The sequence below is a fragment of the Oncorhynchus kisutch genome, linkage group LG2 (genome assembly GCF_002021735.2).
Source record: "Oncorhynchus kisutch isolate 150728-3 linkage group LG2, Okis_V2, whole genome shotgun sequence".
NCBI lineage: Eukaryota > Metazoa > Chordata > Actinopteri > Salmoniformes > Salmonidae > Oncorhynchus > Oncorhynchus kisutch.
The window spans coordinates 11,884,498-11,900,061 of NC_034175.2; the positions used below are offsets into that span (position 1 = coordinate 11,884,498).

Sequence of the window (15,564 nt, forward strand, 5' to 3'; positions counted from 1 at the left end):
TGTATATACTGTACTCGATACCATCTACTGCATCTTGCCTATGCCGCTCTGTACCATCACTCATTCATATATCTTTATGTACATATTCTTTATCCCTTTACACTTATGTGTATAAGGTAGTAGTTTTGGAATTGTTAGCTAGATTACTCTTTGGTTATTACTGCATTGTCGGAACTAGAAGCACAAGCATTTCGCTACACTTGCATTAACATCTGCTAACCATGTGTATGTGACAAATAAAATTAGTTTTGATTTGATTTGAGGACCAGCGGAAGCAAAATATCCCCTTGACATTAAAGACGCACCACCATACTTTACTGTAGGTATCAGGTACTTTTCTACATGCTTCTGTTTTTCATTGCCCATGAACCCACACTGGTGTGTGGCCAAAGAGTTTTATTTTCATGTCATCTGACTATTCTGTATGTAGGACTGGGCTAAGATCCCTCCCAACATGTTCTCCAATCTAACAAAGCATTTTAGAAAAAGGCTCAGAATATTGAAAACAACATGGGTGCCAATCATTTTGACCCCTATCTTTTTTAGATTTGTTTACAAATGATGTGTGAAACAAAGTCTTTCTCTGAGCAATTGTATTAGTATAAAATAATATATATATATTTTTTTAAATGCATATGATATTGCTCAGTATTTGAATTATTTATTTTATACACTATATTTGGCTGATCTTCATCAAGGATGCCAATAATTATTGACTTGACTGTATAATAATCAGCACTTCACTCACAGATATAATAAAATCCATAATTATTTATAGGCATTGGAGAGTCTATTCATTCAAAACATGCTATTACAAGGCAATTGATAGCTATTAGACACCAATTCACTCTAGAATTAGGCCTGGTTTAAACGATCTAAAGCTTTTTGGCTCTATATATTAAAGCAATTATCTTTGCCATTGTTGTTAGGGCATCGACCTTGTAGGAATAATGAATGTGGCAGGTGCTAGTTTTGTTCTCTCTACTGTAGCACAGATGAATGTGGCAGGTGATAGTTTTGGTCTCTTTACTGTAGCACATATGTAACCCCAGAACCCTTGCCGTAGATAGCCAGGTTGGAGCTCAAGGACAGCCTTGCATCATTACCACCATGAGTTGGGATTGACATTTAACCTGTTAATTCACCACTGTGGTGAATGCGTGCAAGGTGGGAAGGTCACCCAGATTAGACTCGAATTAGATACATATGACCTTTATCTCTCTCAATTAAATGACATCCAAAAGGCTTTTATTGGCATGGAGTCTAACTACATAGAATCATATTAAATCTGACAACGGAAATGAGATCTCGCCCTTGTGAGGTCTCAATGGTAAACTGTTTTGATAGTTACCCTGACTATTTCTATGACAAATGCAAATCATATTTTATTCCTCTGCAGGTACCAGACTGATGGTGTTGTACCGCAACCTGGTGGATAATGTGAGCACTCTCGCTTGTACTGCGCCCTGCACTGCAGTAGGTGTCAGTATGTTCTTCTTCATCCTTTTGAAAAGTGTCTTCAATTTAGAGGAGAACCCGGAAGTAACTCGTTTGTTTAGATTATTTGCCAGCTTGGTCTTGGCAACTCCAGGAGTTACGTTTTTGCTTGTTTTAGAAAGTGAAAGTGTAGCTAGATAGAATATTTCAACATAGCATCGTAACATGAATAAAACACAGAGAGGAATCATGAGCTCATTGCTTGTTGTTGTGACTGTAACCTGTGTCCTCGTTAGCCGAGCAGAATGTCTCACTAGTACTACGCCAACGCCATTGAATTGTAAGATACTATTCCTACGTTTTTGGCTACGAAATGTATCAACAGCATGATTCAGTGTTGTCATTGCTTGTTTCATTTATTTGTTTGTATTTTGTCACTTGTAAGGTCTCGATGGCTAGCTAGCTAACTAGAACTGAAATGCGTCATCAGCTAACGTTAGCTTGCTAGGTTAGCAAAAATCATAAACTTTGAGTTGGTGTGACATGCGCAATTGTAGACAGTATGGCGACTTAGCCTAGTTTTAAGCATGGCACAGCGTAGACTTACTGAATGCAAATAAGAACACACATGTCCTTTCATTTCAGCTTGCAAAGCCTTCTCAACATGTGACTCATGCATTCAAAACCCAAAGGTAAGCAGAATATTATGTAACACTTCCTATTTGTAAAGCGTATACATTATAGCCTTGGCTACTAACTATAGCACTCAGGCTATGTTCAATAAAACTATATATATATTAGCTCATTTGTACCATTTTGTACAAGGGTCACATCATTGAAAGTAATGTCTGAATCCATTTAAGTTACTCTATAAATAAAGGCAGAGAATTGATAGGGACCTCACCATAAGATATTATCACGATACTTAGATGCCGATACGATATATATTGGTGATTCTCATTATTCCATATGTATTGCGATTCGATGTTCCAAACCTATTGCGCACCATATGTCTGCTGCAGAGGGACAAGAGAGAGCCATGAGAAAACACGTTTTCATCAGTCATCTAAATAAAAGTGCTGTAAACAAATTGGCCTCCAATTTAAAAAGATGGCGAACACTTTGAAGGAAAAATACTGGAGTTTTGCTGTAGGTTCAGCCAACTAGTTCAAAAGTAATATCGTGATATTGTGAAAACAATGCAATATAATATATCCTCAAAAATAATATCTTGATATGTAATTATCAATACCCCACCCCCAATCACTAATATTAATACATTAAGTTATGGACACAGTCAAGGACATGGGTGAAGTCTGGGAATAGGTGATCCTGTGCATATCAAAATAATTGAAGTACTAGGCTAATGATGAGTGCCTTGTCTTTTCTCAGTGCCTGTGGTGCATGACCAACGACACCTGCACAGACTACCCAGTGAGCTACATTCTGCCTCCGCCTGCAGTGTGTAAACTGTCACAGGCACGATGGGGAGTGTGTTGGGGTGAGTGAAATTAAGTTTTACACGATGGCACCTCCCATTAGACAACCTGATGTGGGTGCAGGATTTAGTCCCACCTGAGCAAGAACACACCTGATTGTACTAATCAACGTATTGTTGTGTTCGATTTAGACATGGATTAGTGTAATCAAGTGTGTTAGTGCTTTGCTAGAACAAAAGCCTGCCCTGTACCCACATCAGCCCATGGCGGGCCACATGCTTTGTTGGGTGTCTGTTCAGGTCAATATAGCAACAGTCAGATTAATACATAATAGTACATCTGAACTACTGCTGACTGGATGTTTTTTTTTTGTCGCATTATTCTCTGTAAACCCTAGACACTGCTGTGTGTGTAAAGCCCAGGAGGCAGGGCAGTTTCTGAGATACTGGAAAAGGGCAGGCTTGGCACTGACGATCATACCAAGCTCAAAGTCGCTTAGGTCACTTGTTTTTCCCATTGTAACATTGTAACAGTAACAGAATGCCTCTGCCTGTCTGCCTGCATTATATAGTAAGCCACTGTCACGTGGCAGTGTTCCTAATAAACTGGCTGCTGAGAAAGTTTTCACATCCCTTGACTTTTCTCCATTTGGTTGTGTTTGTTAAAGGCTGAGAGTTTATCACTGTCCTACACACAATACCCCATAATGTCAATGTGTAATTATAGTGTTTAACCTGTTTTTTGAATGACCACCTCATCTCGGTACCGCACACATGCAATTATCTGTATGGTCGAGCAGTGACTTTCAAACACAGATTCAACCACAAAAACCAGGGCGATTTTCCAATGCCTCACAAAGAAGGGCACCTATTGGTAGATGGGTGAAAATAAAATAAAATAAAAAGCAGACATTGAATATCCCTTTTGAAGTTATTAATTACACTTTCGGTGGCGTATCAACATACCCAGTCACTATAAAGAGACAGGAGTCCTTCCTAACTCAGTTGCCTGAGAGGTTGGTCACTGTTCAGTGACTTGAAAACAGTTAGGGTTTAATGGCTGTGATAGGAAAACTGAGGATGGTTCAACAACATTGTACAGTAGTTACTCCACATACTGTCCTAATTGACGGAGTGAAAAGAAGGAAGTCTGTACCGAATAAAAAATATTCCAAAACATGCAAGGCAACAAAGTAATAGTGAAAGAAATAAGGCAAAGCAATTCATGTTTTGCCCTGAATGCAAAGTGTTGTGTTTGGGGCAAACCCAGTACAACACATTACTGGGTACCACTCCATATTTTCAAGCATAGTGGTGGCTGCATCATGTTATGGGTATGCTTGTAATCGTTAAGGCTGGGTCAGTGTTTCAGGATAAAAATAATAATAAACAGAATGGAGCTAAGCACAGACAAAATCCTAGAAGAAACCCTGTCTGTCTGTTTCCACCAGACACTAGGATATGAATTCACCTTTCAGCAAGACAATAACCTAAAACACACTGAGTGTAGAAAACATTAAGAACAACACCTTCCGAAAAAATTAGGAACAAACCCCGGTTTCCCCTCAGAACAGCCTCAATTAGTCTGCGCATGGACTCTACAAGGTTTCGAAAGTGTTCCACAGGAATGCTAGACCATGTTGACTCAGATGCCTCCCACAGATGTCAAGTTGGCTGGATGTCCTTTGGCTGATGGACCACCACTCTTGATTCACACAGGAAACTGTTGAGCGTGAAAAAAAAACCCAGCAGAGTTGCAATTCTTGACACAAACCGGTCGCCTGGCACCTACTACCATACCCCGTTCAAACGCACTTAAGTCTTTTCTCCTGCCCTTTCTCCATCTGAATGGTGCACATACACAATCCATGTCTCCAATTGTCTCAAGGCTTAAAAGATATTCTTTAACCTGTCTCCTCCCCTTCATCTACACTGATTTGAAGTGGATTTAACAAGTCACATCAATAAGGGATCATAGTTTTCACCCGGTCGGACTATGTATTCCTAATGTTTTATACACTCAGTGTACACTGGAGTTGCTTACCAAGACAACATTGAATGTTCCTGAGTGGCCCAGTTACAGCTTTCACTTAAATCGGCTTAAATCTTATGGCAAGACTTAAATGGCTGTCTAGCAATGATCAACAACCAACTTAACAGAGCTTGAATAATTTTTAAAAAGAATAATGTGCAAATATTGTACAATCCAGGTGTGCAGTATGGAAACATGATTAAAGTGACCAGTGTTCATTGACTATGTACTTAAGGCAGCAGTCTGTAAGGTGCAGGGTAGAGTACTTAGTGGTAGCTGGCAAGTAACAGTGACTAAGGTTCAGGGTAGGTTACTGGGCAGAGGCCGGGTAGTGGTGACTATTTGACAGTCTGATGGCCTGGAAATAGAAGCTGTTTTTCATTCTCTCAATCCCAGCTTTGATGCACCTGTATTGTCTCTGCCTTCTAGATGGTAGCGGGGTGACCAGGCTGTGGCTCGTTCAGGCCTAGTAGATGTCAGTCAGCCAGCCTGCCCCCTCTGGCTGTTCTGTGTTGATTAGAGCCACCCCACTGACTGATCCACACAAACACAAACACACACACACACTGTGGCTGCCTGCTGGAGCTGCCTGCTGGGGTTCTGATCATAGGCCTCTGGGCGACAGATGACAACAGCATGGGGTGTCTGGCTGGTTTCTGAGCATGAGGTTAGATTCCAGGGCTAGAAACTAAGGAATAACATACATCCCACAGTGTTATGATCATTTTCATAATAAAAGAAGAGATCTATCATTTTGTTTTGGAAAAAAATCTCCCTGCCACAAATATTGGCATATTTAATTGAGAATGCAATGTTTTATGACATGAGAATCTGGAAACAACCATCTTTGTCCAAACTAGTTACTAATCAGTTTTAAAAGCCTTCTGAACTTGTGACTCGTGCATTCAAAACCTAAAGGTAAGAAGAATATTATGCTACAATTCTTGACCAACATTTATTTTGTCCAAACCAAATCGAGCAAGTACAAAAATCTTGGCATAAAATCCCACTTGTAATTAGAAAAATGCACCAGCAGGTGGGAGTATTGTCTAACAAAGGTGCATTGTTGAATTTGTAGTCTGAGTGCCAAAACTGAACCTTTCATATCGCTCAATCACAGGCTGGTACTGCTCAGGCTTATTAAATAATACTGCATATCTGACTTTCTCAACTAATCAGCATCAGTGCAGTCTGTACACCCCTCATTTGGATCGGTTTGATTCCTCATGGGTTTATTAGTCATATACCTACATATTGATAGAATAAATGCATAATCACATTAATAATGAAATGTTCTCTTCATCCTTGTTAAAGGATAGTGTGTTGTGAAATTCACTTAAAATTCAAATAACTTTGAAGCATGTTATTTGTTCAAAACTTGACCCTTGACCTTTTTCTCTGTTCCAGTGAACTTCGAGGCCCTGATCATCGCCATGGCAGTGTTAGGCGGGACCATTATCATCAGCATCACAGTCTGTTGCTGCTGCTGCTGTTGCTGCAAGAAACGTCAATCAGGGTAAGACAGGAAGTGATGTCACCAAATTGCCCTGTCTAGCCTAATGTTAAGGCAAACTTGCAAAGAATGGCAAGGGCTTTATCAGTCGGTCTTGTTCATAATCCTAAACGGATATGATAATCGCACAAAGGATATGCGGAATATCAGCATATTTATGAGGAGTCTGAGGTATTGAAAGACATGGAGGTTTTCCCTCCACACTAACCATGTCTTTCAATACCTCAGACTCCTCATAAATGTGCTGATATTCCGCATATCCTTTGTGTTACATCCAAAATGCAAATCTCTATTAACATACACAATCCATGTACAGTGGTTATACCCTTTTATTAAAACAGGTAGGTGCAGTGCTGGATGCTGATTCTGCTTGTTATGCAACGCTAGGAGGAAGGAAGAAGAAACTGGCACTACAAAGTGGAATGTTTTAAAACGGCATGTCAATCAAATGCTTGCTGGTCTGACACCCTGATTGGCAGCCATTTAAATGCAGCCGCTCTGTGCATCTCAATCATCTATCCTAACTAAACATGAAGACCGTGAAGATGAAACAACATGTCTGTCCGAAATGAAATTCCACACAGTTCATATTTCTCACCTCCCAATCATTGGAATGCCTCTGCATATATTGGCATAATGATTTGTTCCATTTTAAGATTACATCCAATTAACAAAGATGACACCTCTCTTGTTTCCCCAGCAGAACCTCTCACCTGTCAGAACCTTTCCCCTTTCCAAGCTTACACAACAGCAGCCTCACTTTTTGCGTTAAACACAAGCAGCAGAATGACAGGATATAGGATTGCTTCTTGTTGGAAGCACCTATGCAAAGTTAAGAGCAACAGCTGTTCTATACAACAGATCTTGCAGTGTTATTGTTGACAAGGAATACTAAGTCTCATTTCCAATTGGAGACAAAGTATATCATATAATATACTGTACAAGGAAAGTGTGTTCTCAGACCAATCTGTGCTGGTGTGTCTAAGTCTGTAGAACGTGATGTTTCAAGGTGATTGTAACGCTGCCTGTGTCTCTGTCTCACCAGGCCAGACAGAGATGAGGAGAGGTTTGCCAGGAAGAGAGAGGAGATCAGACAGCGTGCTGATGAACGGTAAGGATTCCTTAGTTATCGCACCCTCTGCGTCACACTGGCTTTCAAACCACTACTAAAGGATGCCCCATTTTATCAACACAATGATTTGTGTGAGCCCACACTGTTAGTTGCTTAGATTTTCGGGGAGGTGCTTGTATCTGTTTCAATTATCGAAACCACTTCCCACAGCTACCTAGTCAGATTCAGAGTTTTCTACTCTGTTGTTGGTGATCATCTATGGAGACGTTCTCTGTCAGGGTTGGGGATTTGAACAGTTGGTGAGCTGTGCCTGCGGCTCTTCAAGCAGCACCGTCCCCAGGAGAAATACTGTGTGTGTGTATCCCCAAACACCAACCGATTCCAGCTCTTAGTCTTCAGCAGCTGCACTTTGATAAGTGTGTGTTGAATATAGAACGTGCTACTACATAGTGTAGTGGTAGAAATGGGGTTCTGAGACACTCTTCCTCCTACACTGAATCAATCCCTTTACATAAATGTAAATGTTTCAGCCTTTCTTTACATTTCTCCCCGCCTGTCATCCACTGAGTATAGCTTGATGTGTTGTTTAACGTAGTGAGCCGTCAGTCATGCAGAAAGACAGTCGGTACAGTAAGTTTATCATGTCACATGCTGCGTGGTGTACTGGGGAGTCTTGGCTCACTGTGTGTTTCTGAATTAAATCAGCCTCTGTGAACCTTTCTTCTATCAAGCCAGTAAATGTAGAGTATATTCACTCAGTCAGATCCTGGTGTGGATCAAACCACCATAGTCTGTGTTAGTGTACTGACCTACATAGACAGTGTTGGTGTTCTGATGGGAACAGAGGACCCAGGCCTGTTTTCGGCACCATGGGAGAGGAGGGAACCTCTAGAGAGTTTACAGCACATCCCCAGAGTCTGCAGATGGAGAGGTTAGGGCACAGCTAAGAGCTCTGAGCTCTCTGTCATCTGAGATACAGATGGGGAACATTCTACAGAACAACTAAACAGACATAAGTTACCACATCCCCACCATCTAGACTCCACCGACTTTTACTGTATCTCTATGTTGGGGAATGTCCCATTGAAATACACAGGGTTTAGGTTATCAAACCAAGGGGTTTTGGGAGGTCTAAAACGGCGTTAGGGAGCGAGTTTAGAAAGACAGAGTGCACTTGAGTCTTTGAGAATGTATTCATCCCTTTCGCTCTTTTTCATTTTCTACCGGTCGCTCACTTGTTGCCTTCGTGCATGGTTATGTGGGAGTCAGTCAGCTGAGCGGGAGGGAGGTGGGGGAGACAGATGGTGGTCAGGACAGCCTCTGCTCCTCTCTGCCTCTCAGCCTGCCTGCCTCCACTGGTTGCTGCTCCCCAGATCACTACCTGGCATTAAAGAGCCCAGACTGATTTACAATGTATTTCTTTGTGTGGGACTGCCACTGGGGACCCAGTGAATTTACGTCCCTGGAGGGGCCAACAAAACAATCACAACCACCTCCCCTCCCTGCCTCCTTTGTGTAACCCATAAAGTTAGAGCGATGGCTGGGTGGCAGGCTCTTCAGCCTGCCCTGTGCTCGTATTTCACCTACTGCTGGCCATGTCGGTGTAAAACACAGCGTCTTGTTGTTTACGAGCCTCTATCAGGGGCCGTGGGGAGGTAAACAATGACACTAAAGCCGCCTTAAATAATGTCAGATGTCTAAAGGCTTAATGCTGCCACTTTAAGGCATGGCAGCTTCATTCAGCAAGATGGAGGGTGGAGGCAACTTTTGGTTGGTAGAGGACAGATATAGATGCCACTTTAAGGCATAGCAGCTTCATTCAGCAAGATGGAGGGTGGAGGCAACTTTTGGTTGGTAGAGGACAGATATAGATGCCACTTTTGTTATTGATTGCTTTTGACAACCATATTTCATATCTCCACGACTGCATTCCATTAGTTGACTTGATAAGGTATTTGCAGCTTGGGCAAAGTTCTTCCATTAAGCGGGGCTCCTCTGAGGAGGCTGGGGGAGTATGGTGCAGCAACTGTGAAGTGTCACTGGTGAGAAAGCTGAGGTGCTAAAAGCACCAGTGTGAAACAACATGTAACAAGTTTAGCAGAAACACCCACTGACTGAGTAGGTTTACATGCACAATAATAATTGGATATTAAAGTGATTATGGCATTAGGCCAAGTATGGCAATAGTCATGTAAACACCTTAGTCTGCTTAGCTTAATCAGCATACCGTCTACATCGAAGTAAGCATACGGTGATTATAACACCTGGTTTTCTACGCAATCTCTGGAATTATTAGGGCATGTAAACAGCTTAATCTGTGTTCCATCGGTGTAATTGATCTGCATATGTGCCAGCACCGGTAGCACAAGCCTCCCTCTTATGCACGAGTGACGTGAGTTTGGACAAATTGAACGTATGCTTTTTACATATAAACTTTATATGTGCTCAGAATCAAATAGTCTTGGGAAAAAATAACATGGTCGCTGTGGTAGAATTTTATTTTGTTTGGCGATTTTCTGCATTTATCAAATGTCTCGTTCAGATGTGTCCATGTAAGGATTATTTGGGAAATCGTTCTTCTTGCAAGACATGTCAGCGTTTAAAACAAACTATTATATTAATCTGACTATCCTCAATAATCGTATGATTGTGTGCATGTAACAGTGCTCACTGACTGGTGGTTTATCAAGTATGAGGCTTGTATTCACAATCTCCTTCATTACCCAGAAGTACTGACTGAGAAGACTTTATAAATCCTACATTACCCAGATGTACTGACTGAGAAGACTTTATAAATCCTACATTACCCAGATGTACTGACTGAGAAGACTTTATACATCCTACATTACCCAGAAGTACTGACTGAGAAGACTTTATACATCCTACATTACCCAGAAGTACTGACTGAGAAGACTTTATACATCCTACATTACCCAGATGTACTGACTGAGAAGACTTTATACATCCTACATTACCCAGAAGTACTGACTGAGAAGACTTTATACATCCTACATTACCCAGAAGTACTGACTGAGAAGACTTTATACATCCTTCATTACCCAGAAGTACTGACTGAGAAGACTTTATACATCCTACATTACCCAGAAGTACTGACTGAGAAGACTTTATACATCCTTAATTTCCTAATGTTCATTATCCTGCGCTGTGTTCTTCTGTTAGCGGTTTATTACATGTTCCAGTGTTGCTGATTGTGATGTTACTGTGTGATAGAACATGACTAGCGTTGTCCTCTACTCTGACAGGAAGGTGGAGAGGAAGGTGAGGCACGATGACATCCGCAAGAAGTATGGTACGTATCTCCCTCTCCCTCGCTACATGTATAGAAGTTACATTTCATTATTTTAGCTGTTTTTTTAGGATCCACATGAACTGTTTCCATAGCAGCAGCTACTCTTCCTGGGGTCCACACAAAACATGAAATGTGATACAGAACAGCTCAAGGACAGAACTACATAAATCTATACAATGTTATGTCTCAACTTTTTACTAGCAACTTATCGTGGATCTAATATGAACCAATGACTCCCTCTAACCTCTTATGCAATTAGACCCAAGATACACCTCCTCATATAACCTGACCCAATGACCTTGCTCTTCTTCACATGATATGAAAGTCTTCTGAGACTGTACATTTACAAACCTATTACTGTTCTGTGACCTGATGTGCTTAACTTGGGCGTAATGGGATGAGCATTCAGCGTTCATTGTCCTCGATCCATAGGGCCGTCCATTTCCATATTTTCTAGGGTGTTGCTTATTGAATTTCCATCCTCGGTCACGTTAATGCATTATTCAGCGTAGTGACTGTGTCCCAAAGCAAGCCAACGCAGCCCACATATTGGTTACTCTACCTCAAGTCTCTCGAAATCAATTCTTACACGATGCGTCACACTTTGGATGTCAGATACTGGCATCTCATTACCGTCTGAATGTTAGTACAGGTCAGCACAACACACACAGATCCCCATGTTGAAACATTGATACAGAAACACAGGCCAACTCGGTCTCAGGTCATATCTTGATTCGGAGTACTTTAACAACCCGTAAGGCTTGGTTAACTGGTTTATTCAGTATGCTAGACAGTGTATGAGAAGGGGGGGAGCAGAGAGGTGAGGTGACTAGGAATGAACAGCAGTCTGTAGGGCAGAGGGCTCCCTGGGGTGAATAGGAATGATGGGACATATGAGCACTGCAGTCAGTCCCAAGGTTGACTGAAATGCGGGTGTGATTCCCAGACTTCCTGCTTATGCCCTCCTTATTCCAGGAATTATCCAACAGAGGTTTTTTCAAAAACGTAGAAATTTTGGGAAAGTCACTGGCATTTTTCAGTCTATAGGAATTATGGGAGTTATGAGACAAGCCGGGTAGGGTGTCCCTGGGGTCTGATACTGTGACCTCTGCTCTATACTAGGCCTCTGACCCTGGGACTGGAGGTGGGGGGGGGGGGGGGGGGGGGGGGTTGTATGAAGACATCTGCTTCTGGTTAAGTGTGAGAGGGGGGTAGCACAACTCTAAAGCTAGAGAGTGACTAGAGAGCACATAGAAAGACAGGAACCCCCATTGCTCCTTATTCTCAGTGAATATTTCTGTTATTGACGCGTTGTCAAGTTTGAGATCTTTCCGTACATTGCCTTCACGTTCTCGAGGTGTGTGATTGTGTTAACATGGTTCTGTACTATTGGTTGCAGTTCCACATCAATTGTGATTTTCTTTATGGACAATATGACAGAGTGATGGATGGTGGTCTCCTTCACATGCCTCCTGCTTACTGAAGTCTATGTACATTAGGGACCGCTTGGCATTTGTCTGCTACTCAAACGAGGTGTGTGGTGTGTGTGTGTGTGTGTGTGTGTGTGTGTGTGTGTGTGTGTGTGTGTGTGTGTGAGTGTGAGTAGGTTCTGCTTAATGTCTGAGTGAAGTCAACTCAACGTCTGTTGCATTTCATGAGGACCATACTCACAAAGTGTAAATCTCTACCTGTGTGTGCCTTTTCACTCAGTCAATTCTCAGAGATTAAACAACACCTAGTGACCTGCACCACATTCCCATCTTGGCAGCCTCTGTACAACCCCTTGGCAGCCTCTGTACAACCCTTTCGCAGCCTCTGTACAACCCCTTGGCAGCCTCTGTACAACTCTTTGGCAGCCTCTGTACAACCCCTTGGCAGCCTCTGGACAACCCTTTGGCAGCCTCTGTACAACTCTTTGGCAGCCTCTGTACAACTCTTTGGCAGCCTCTGTACAACCCTTTGGCAGCCTCTGTACAACCCTTTGGCAGCCTCTGGACAACTCTTTGGCAGCCTCTGGACAACCCTTTGGCAGCCTCTGGACAACCCTTTGGCAGCCTCTGGACAACCCTTTGGCAGCCTCTGTACAACCCTTTGGCAGCCTCTGGACAACCCTTTGGCAGCCTCTGGACAACTCTTTGGCAGCCTCTGTACAACCCTTTGGCAGCCTCTGTACAACCCTTTGGCAGCCTCTGGACAACTCTTTGGCAGCCTCTGGACAACCCTTTGGCAGCCTCTGTACAACCCTTTGGCAGCCTCTGTACAACCCTTTGGCAGCCTCTGTACAACCCTTTGGCAGCCTCTGTACAACCCTTTGGCAGCCTCTGGACAACCCTTTGGCAGCCTCTGGACAACCCTTTGGCAGCCTCTGTACAACCCTTTGGCAGCCTCTGGACAACCCTTTGGCAGCCTCTGGACAACTCTTTGGCAGCCTCTGGACAACTCTTTGGCAGCCTCTGGACAACTCTTTGGCAGCCTCTGGACAACCCTTTGGCAGCCTCTGGACAACCCTTTGGCAGCCTCTGGACAACCCTTTGGCAGCCTCTGGACAACTCTTTGGCAGCCTCTGGACAACCCTTTGGCAGCCTCTGGACAACCCTTGGCAGCCTCTGTACAACCCCTTGGCAGCCTCTGTACAACCCCTTGGCAGCCTCTGGACAACCCTTTGGCAGCCTCTGGACCCTTTGGCAGCCTCTGGACAACCCTTTGGCAGCCTCTGGACAACCCCTTGGCAGCCTCTGGACAACCCCTTGGCAGCCTCTGGACAACCCCTTGGCAGCCTCTGGACAACCCTTTGGCAGCCTCTGGACAACCCTTTGGCAGCCTCTGGACAACCCTTTGGCAGCCTCTGGACAACCCCTAGACAATGTAGCTATATAGAATACTACAATGGACATGAACCTTCTTATGATTGGATACATTTTTGCCGTTTTGTCAGGGAGTTGGTCAATCATGGTTTGCCAGTGCTGTGATAAGATATTGTGTAAAATAATGAATTTGAATAATTTATCTGCACTGTATGTTTGTTAGCTAGCCAGGCCGTTTTAGACGAATGATTCCATTAGTGTTTTAACTTAACTACCAATTTGCCAACATTCCATTCGAACAATGCAGTCAATCCACATCATACACTGATATCAGTTGATGATAGGTCTTAGACAAGTTGTAAATGCAACAAGTACTGATTGTATCATTAGGGCTCCCGAGTGGCGCCTCTTACTGTATTAATGCCCATGATTTTGGAATTAGAGGGAGTCCTTGGTTCATATTAGATTCACGATAAGTTGCTAGTAAAAAGTTGAGACATACCATTGTATCCAGGCTCTATCACATCGGGCCATGATTGGGAGTCCCATATGGCAGCACACAATTGGCCCAGCATCGTCCAGGTTTGGGTGTAGGCCGTCAATGTAAATAAGAATTTGTTCTTAACTGACTTGCCTAGTTAAATTTAAAAAATACAAATATCATATAGTTTTTCAAGATAACAAAACATTTGACATTTGTGGACTGTTTCTTAATATTTTAGAGGCTATTTAAACATAACATTTGTATAAACCCCATTACAAACTGTATTTATAATTCTGACAGTATTTTAGGTAGACAATTTTATTACACAATTTCCGATATCACATCCCATACTTTTTTACTGCATATGTAAAGTCAGGATGATGCCTCTACTGCCATTCATTCCAATTAGACTCCTTTGGATTTTTCCCTGGCCAATATGGTTGCCATTTTGACCACATTCTGGAACTTTGCGGGTTAATGACTCTAGTAATTGAATAGGATCTCTATGCTCCAGCCAGCCTCTGTACAACCCCTACACAGCTCAGTCATAAACCAACAGCTTCTAATCACTGTTTTTCAATGTTCCCCATCTTTCCTTATTATTTCTCTCTCTCTCTCTTTGTTTTTACAGGTCTTGTCCCTGACTCTGACCACCCATACAGCAAGTTTGAAAATGAGTAAACCAGAAACCTGTGTGAGAGAGAAGAGTTGTTCAGATGGCTGTACTCTGCTCCATCTTCTTTGGGCTGACTATCATCCTGTCCTGCTGACTGTTTTAGCTTAGAGAGCAGAGACACCCTACTCTGAGAGACACACAAACACCTATCTATCAGACCGGTCTATCATCATGACTCATCTAAATCAAACCTTTGCCTATTAAATGCAGTTTTTATTCATTCATTTTAGGTTTTGAATGAAAATGATTTACAGTTTGAGTAAATGTTACGTTTGTCATACGATTAAGCAGTTTGAGGAAGTCTGTAATATTTAGTTTGCTGTTGGAGACATGGCACTGAGTGGAGCTTCTTAACTTTCTGCACATTCTTTGTATTTTTGTGAAATCTGATTTAAAGAGCCTTTGTTTTAAATTACTGTAATATCTGTGAGTTCGTTTGCGCTTTGTATATATTTCATAAACCAAGAACATAATAATCTATGCTCAATCTGATACATGTCCTAATAAAATGTTTCTTTCAACGTAAAATGTAACATTTTAGCGACTTAACAACAAGCCTAAGATCACCATGCGCAATGCCAAGTGTCGTCTGGAGTGGTGTAAAGCTCACCGCCATTGGTCTCTAAAGCAGTGGAAACGCATTCTCTGGAGTGATGAATCACTCACCGTCTGGCAGTCTGACAGATGAATCTGGGTTTGGGGGATACTAGGAGCATGCTATCTACCTGAATGCTTGTTGACAACTTTAAAGTTTGGTGGAGGAGGAATAATGGTCTGAGGCTGTTTTTCATTGTTCAT

At 42.4% G+C, this 15,564-nt stretch overlaps 1 protein-coding gene across 1 annotated transcript; it reads left to right on the forward strand.

The window, feature by feature from the left end:
• The first annotated feature begins 1,524 nt into the window (after positions 1-1,524).
• Positions 1,525-15,294, forward strand: LOC109907754 (pituitary tumor-transforming gene 1 protein-interacting protein). Its single transcript, XM_020505936.2, has 7 exons — positions 1,525-1,777; positions 2,083-2,129; positions 2,830-2,938; positions 6,315-6,423; positions 7,466-7,531; positions 10,756-10,802; positions 14,722-15,294. Exons 1-7 carry the CDS (start codon positions 1,663-1,665, stop codon positions 14,769-14,771), a joined length of 543 nt encoding a protein of 180 aa, XP_020361525.2. The 5' UTR covers positions 1,525-1,662; the 3' UTR covers positions 14,772-15,294.
• The last annotated feature ends 270 nt before the right edge of the window (positions 15,295-15,564 follow it).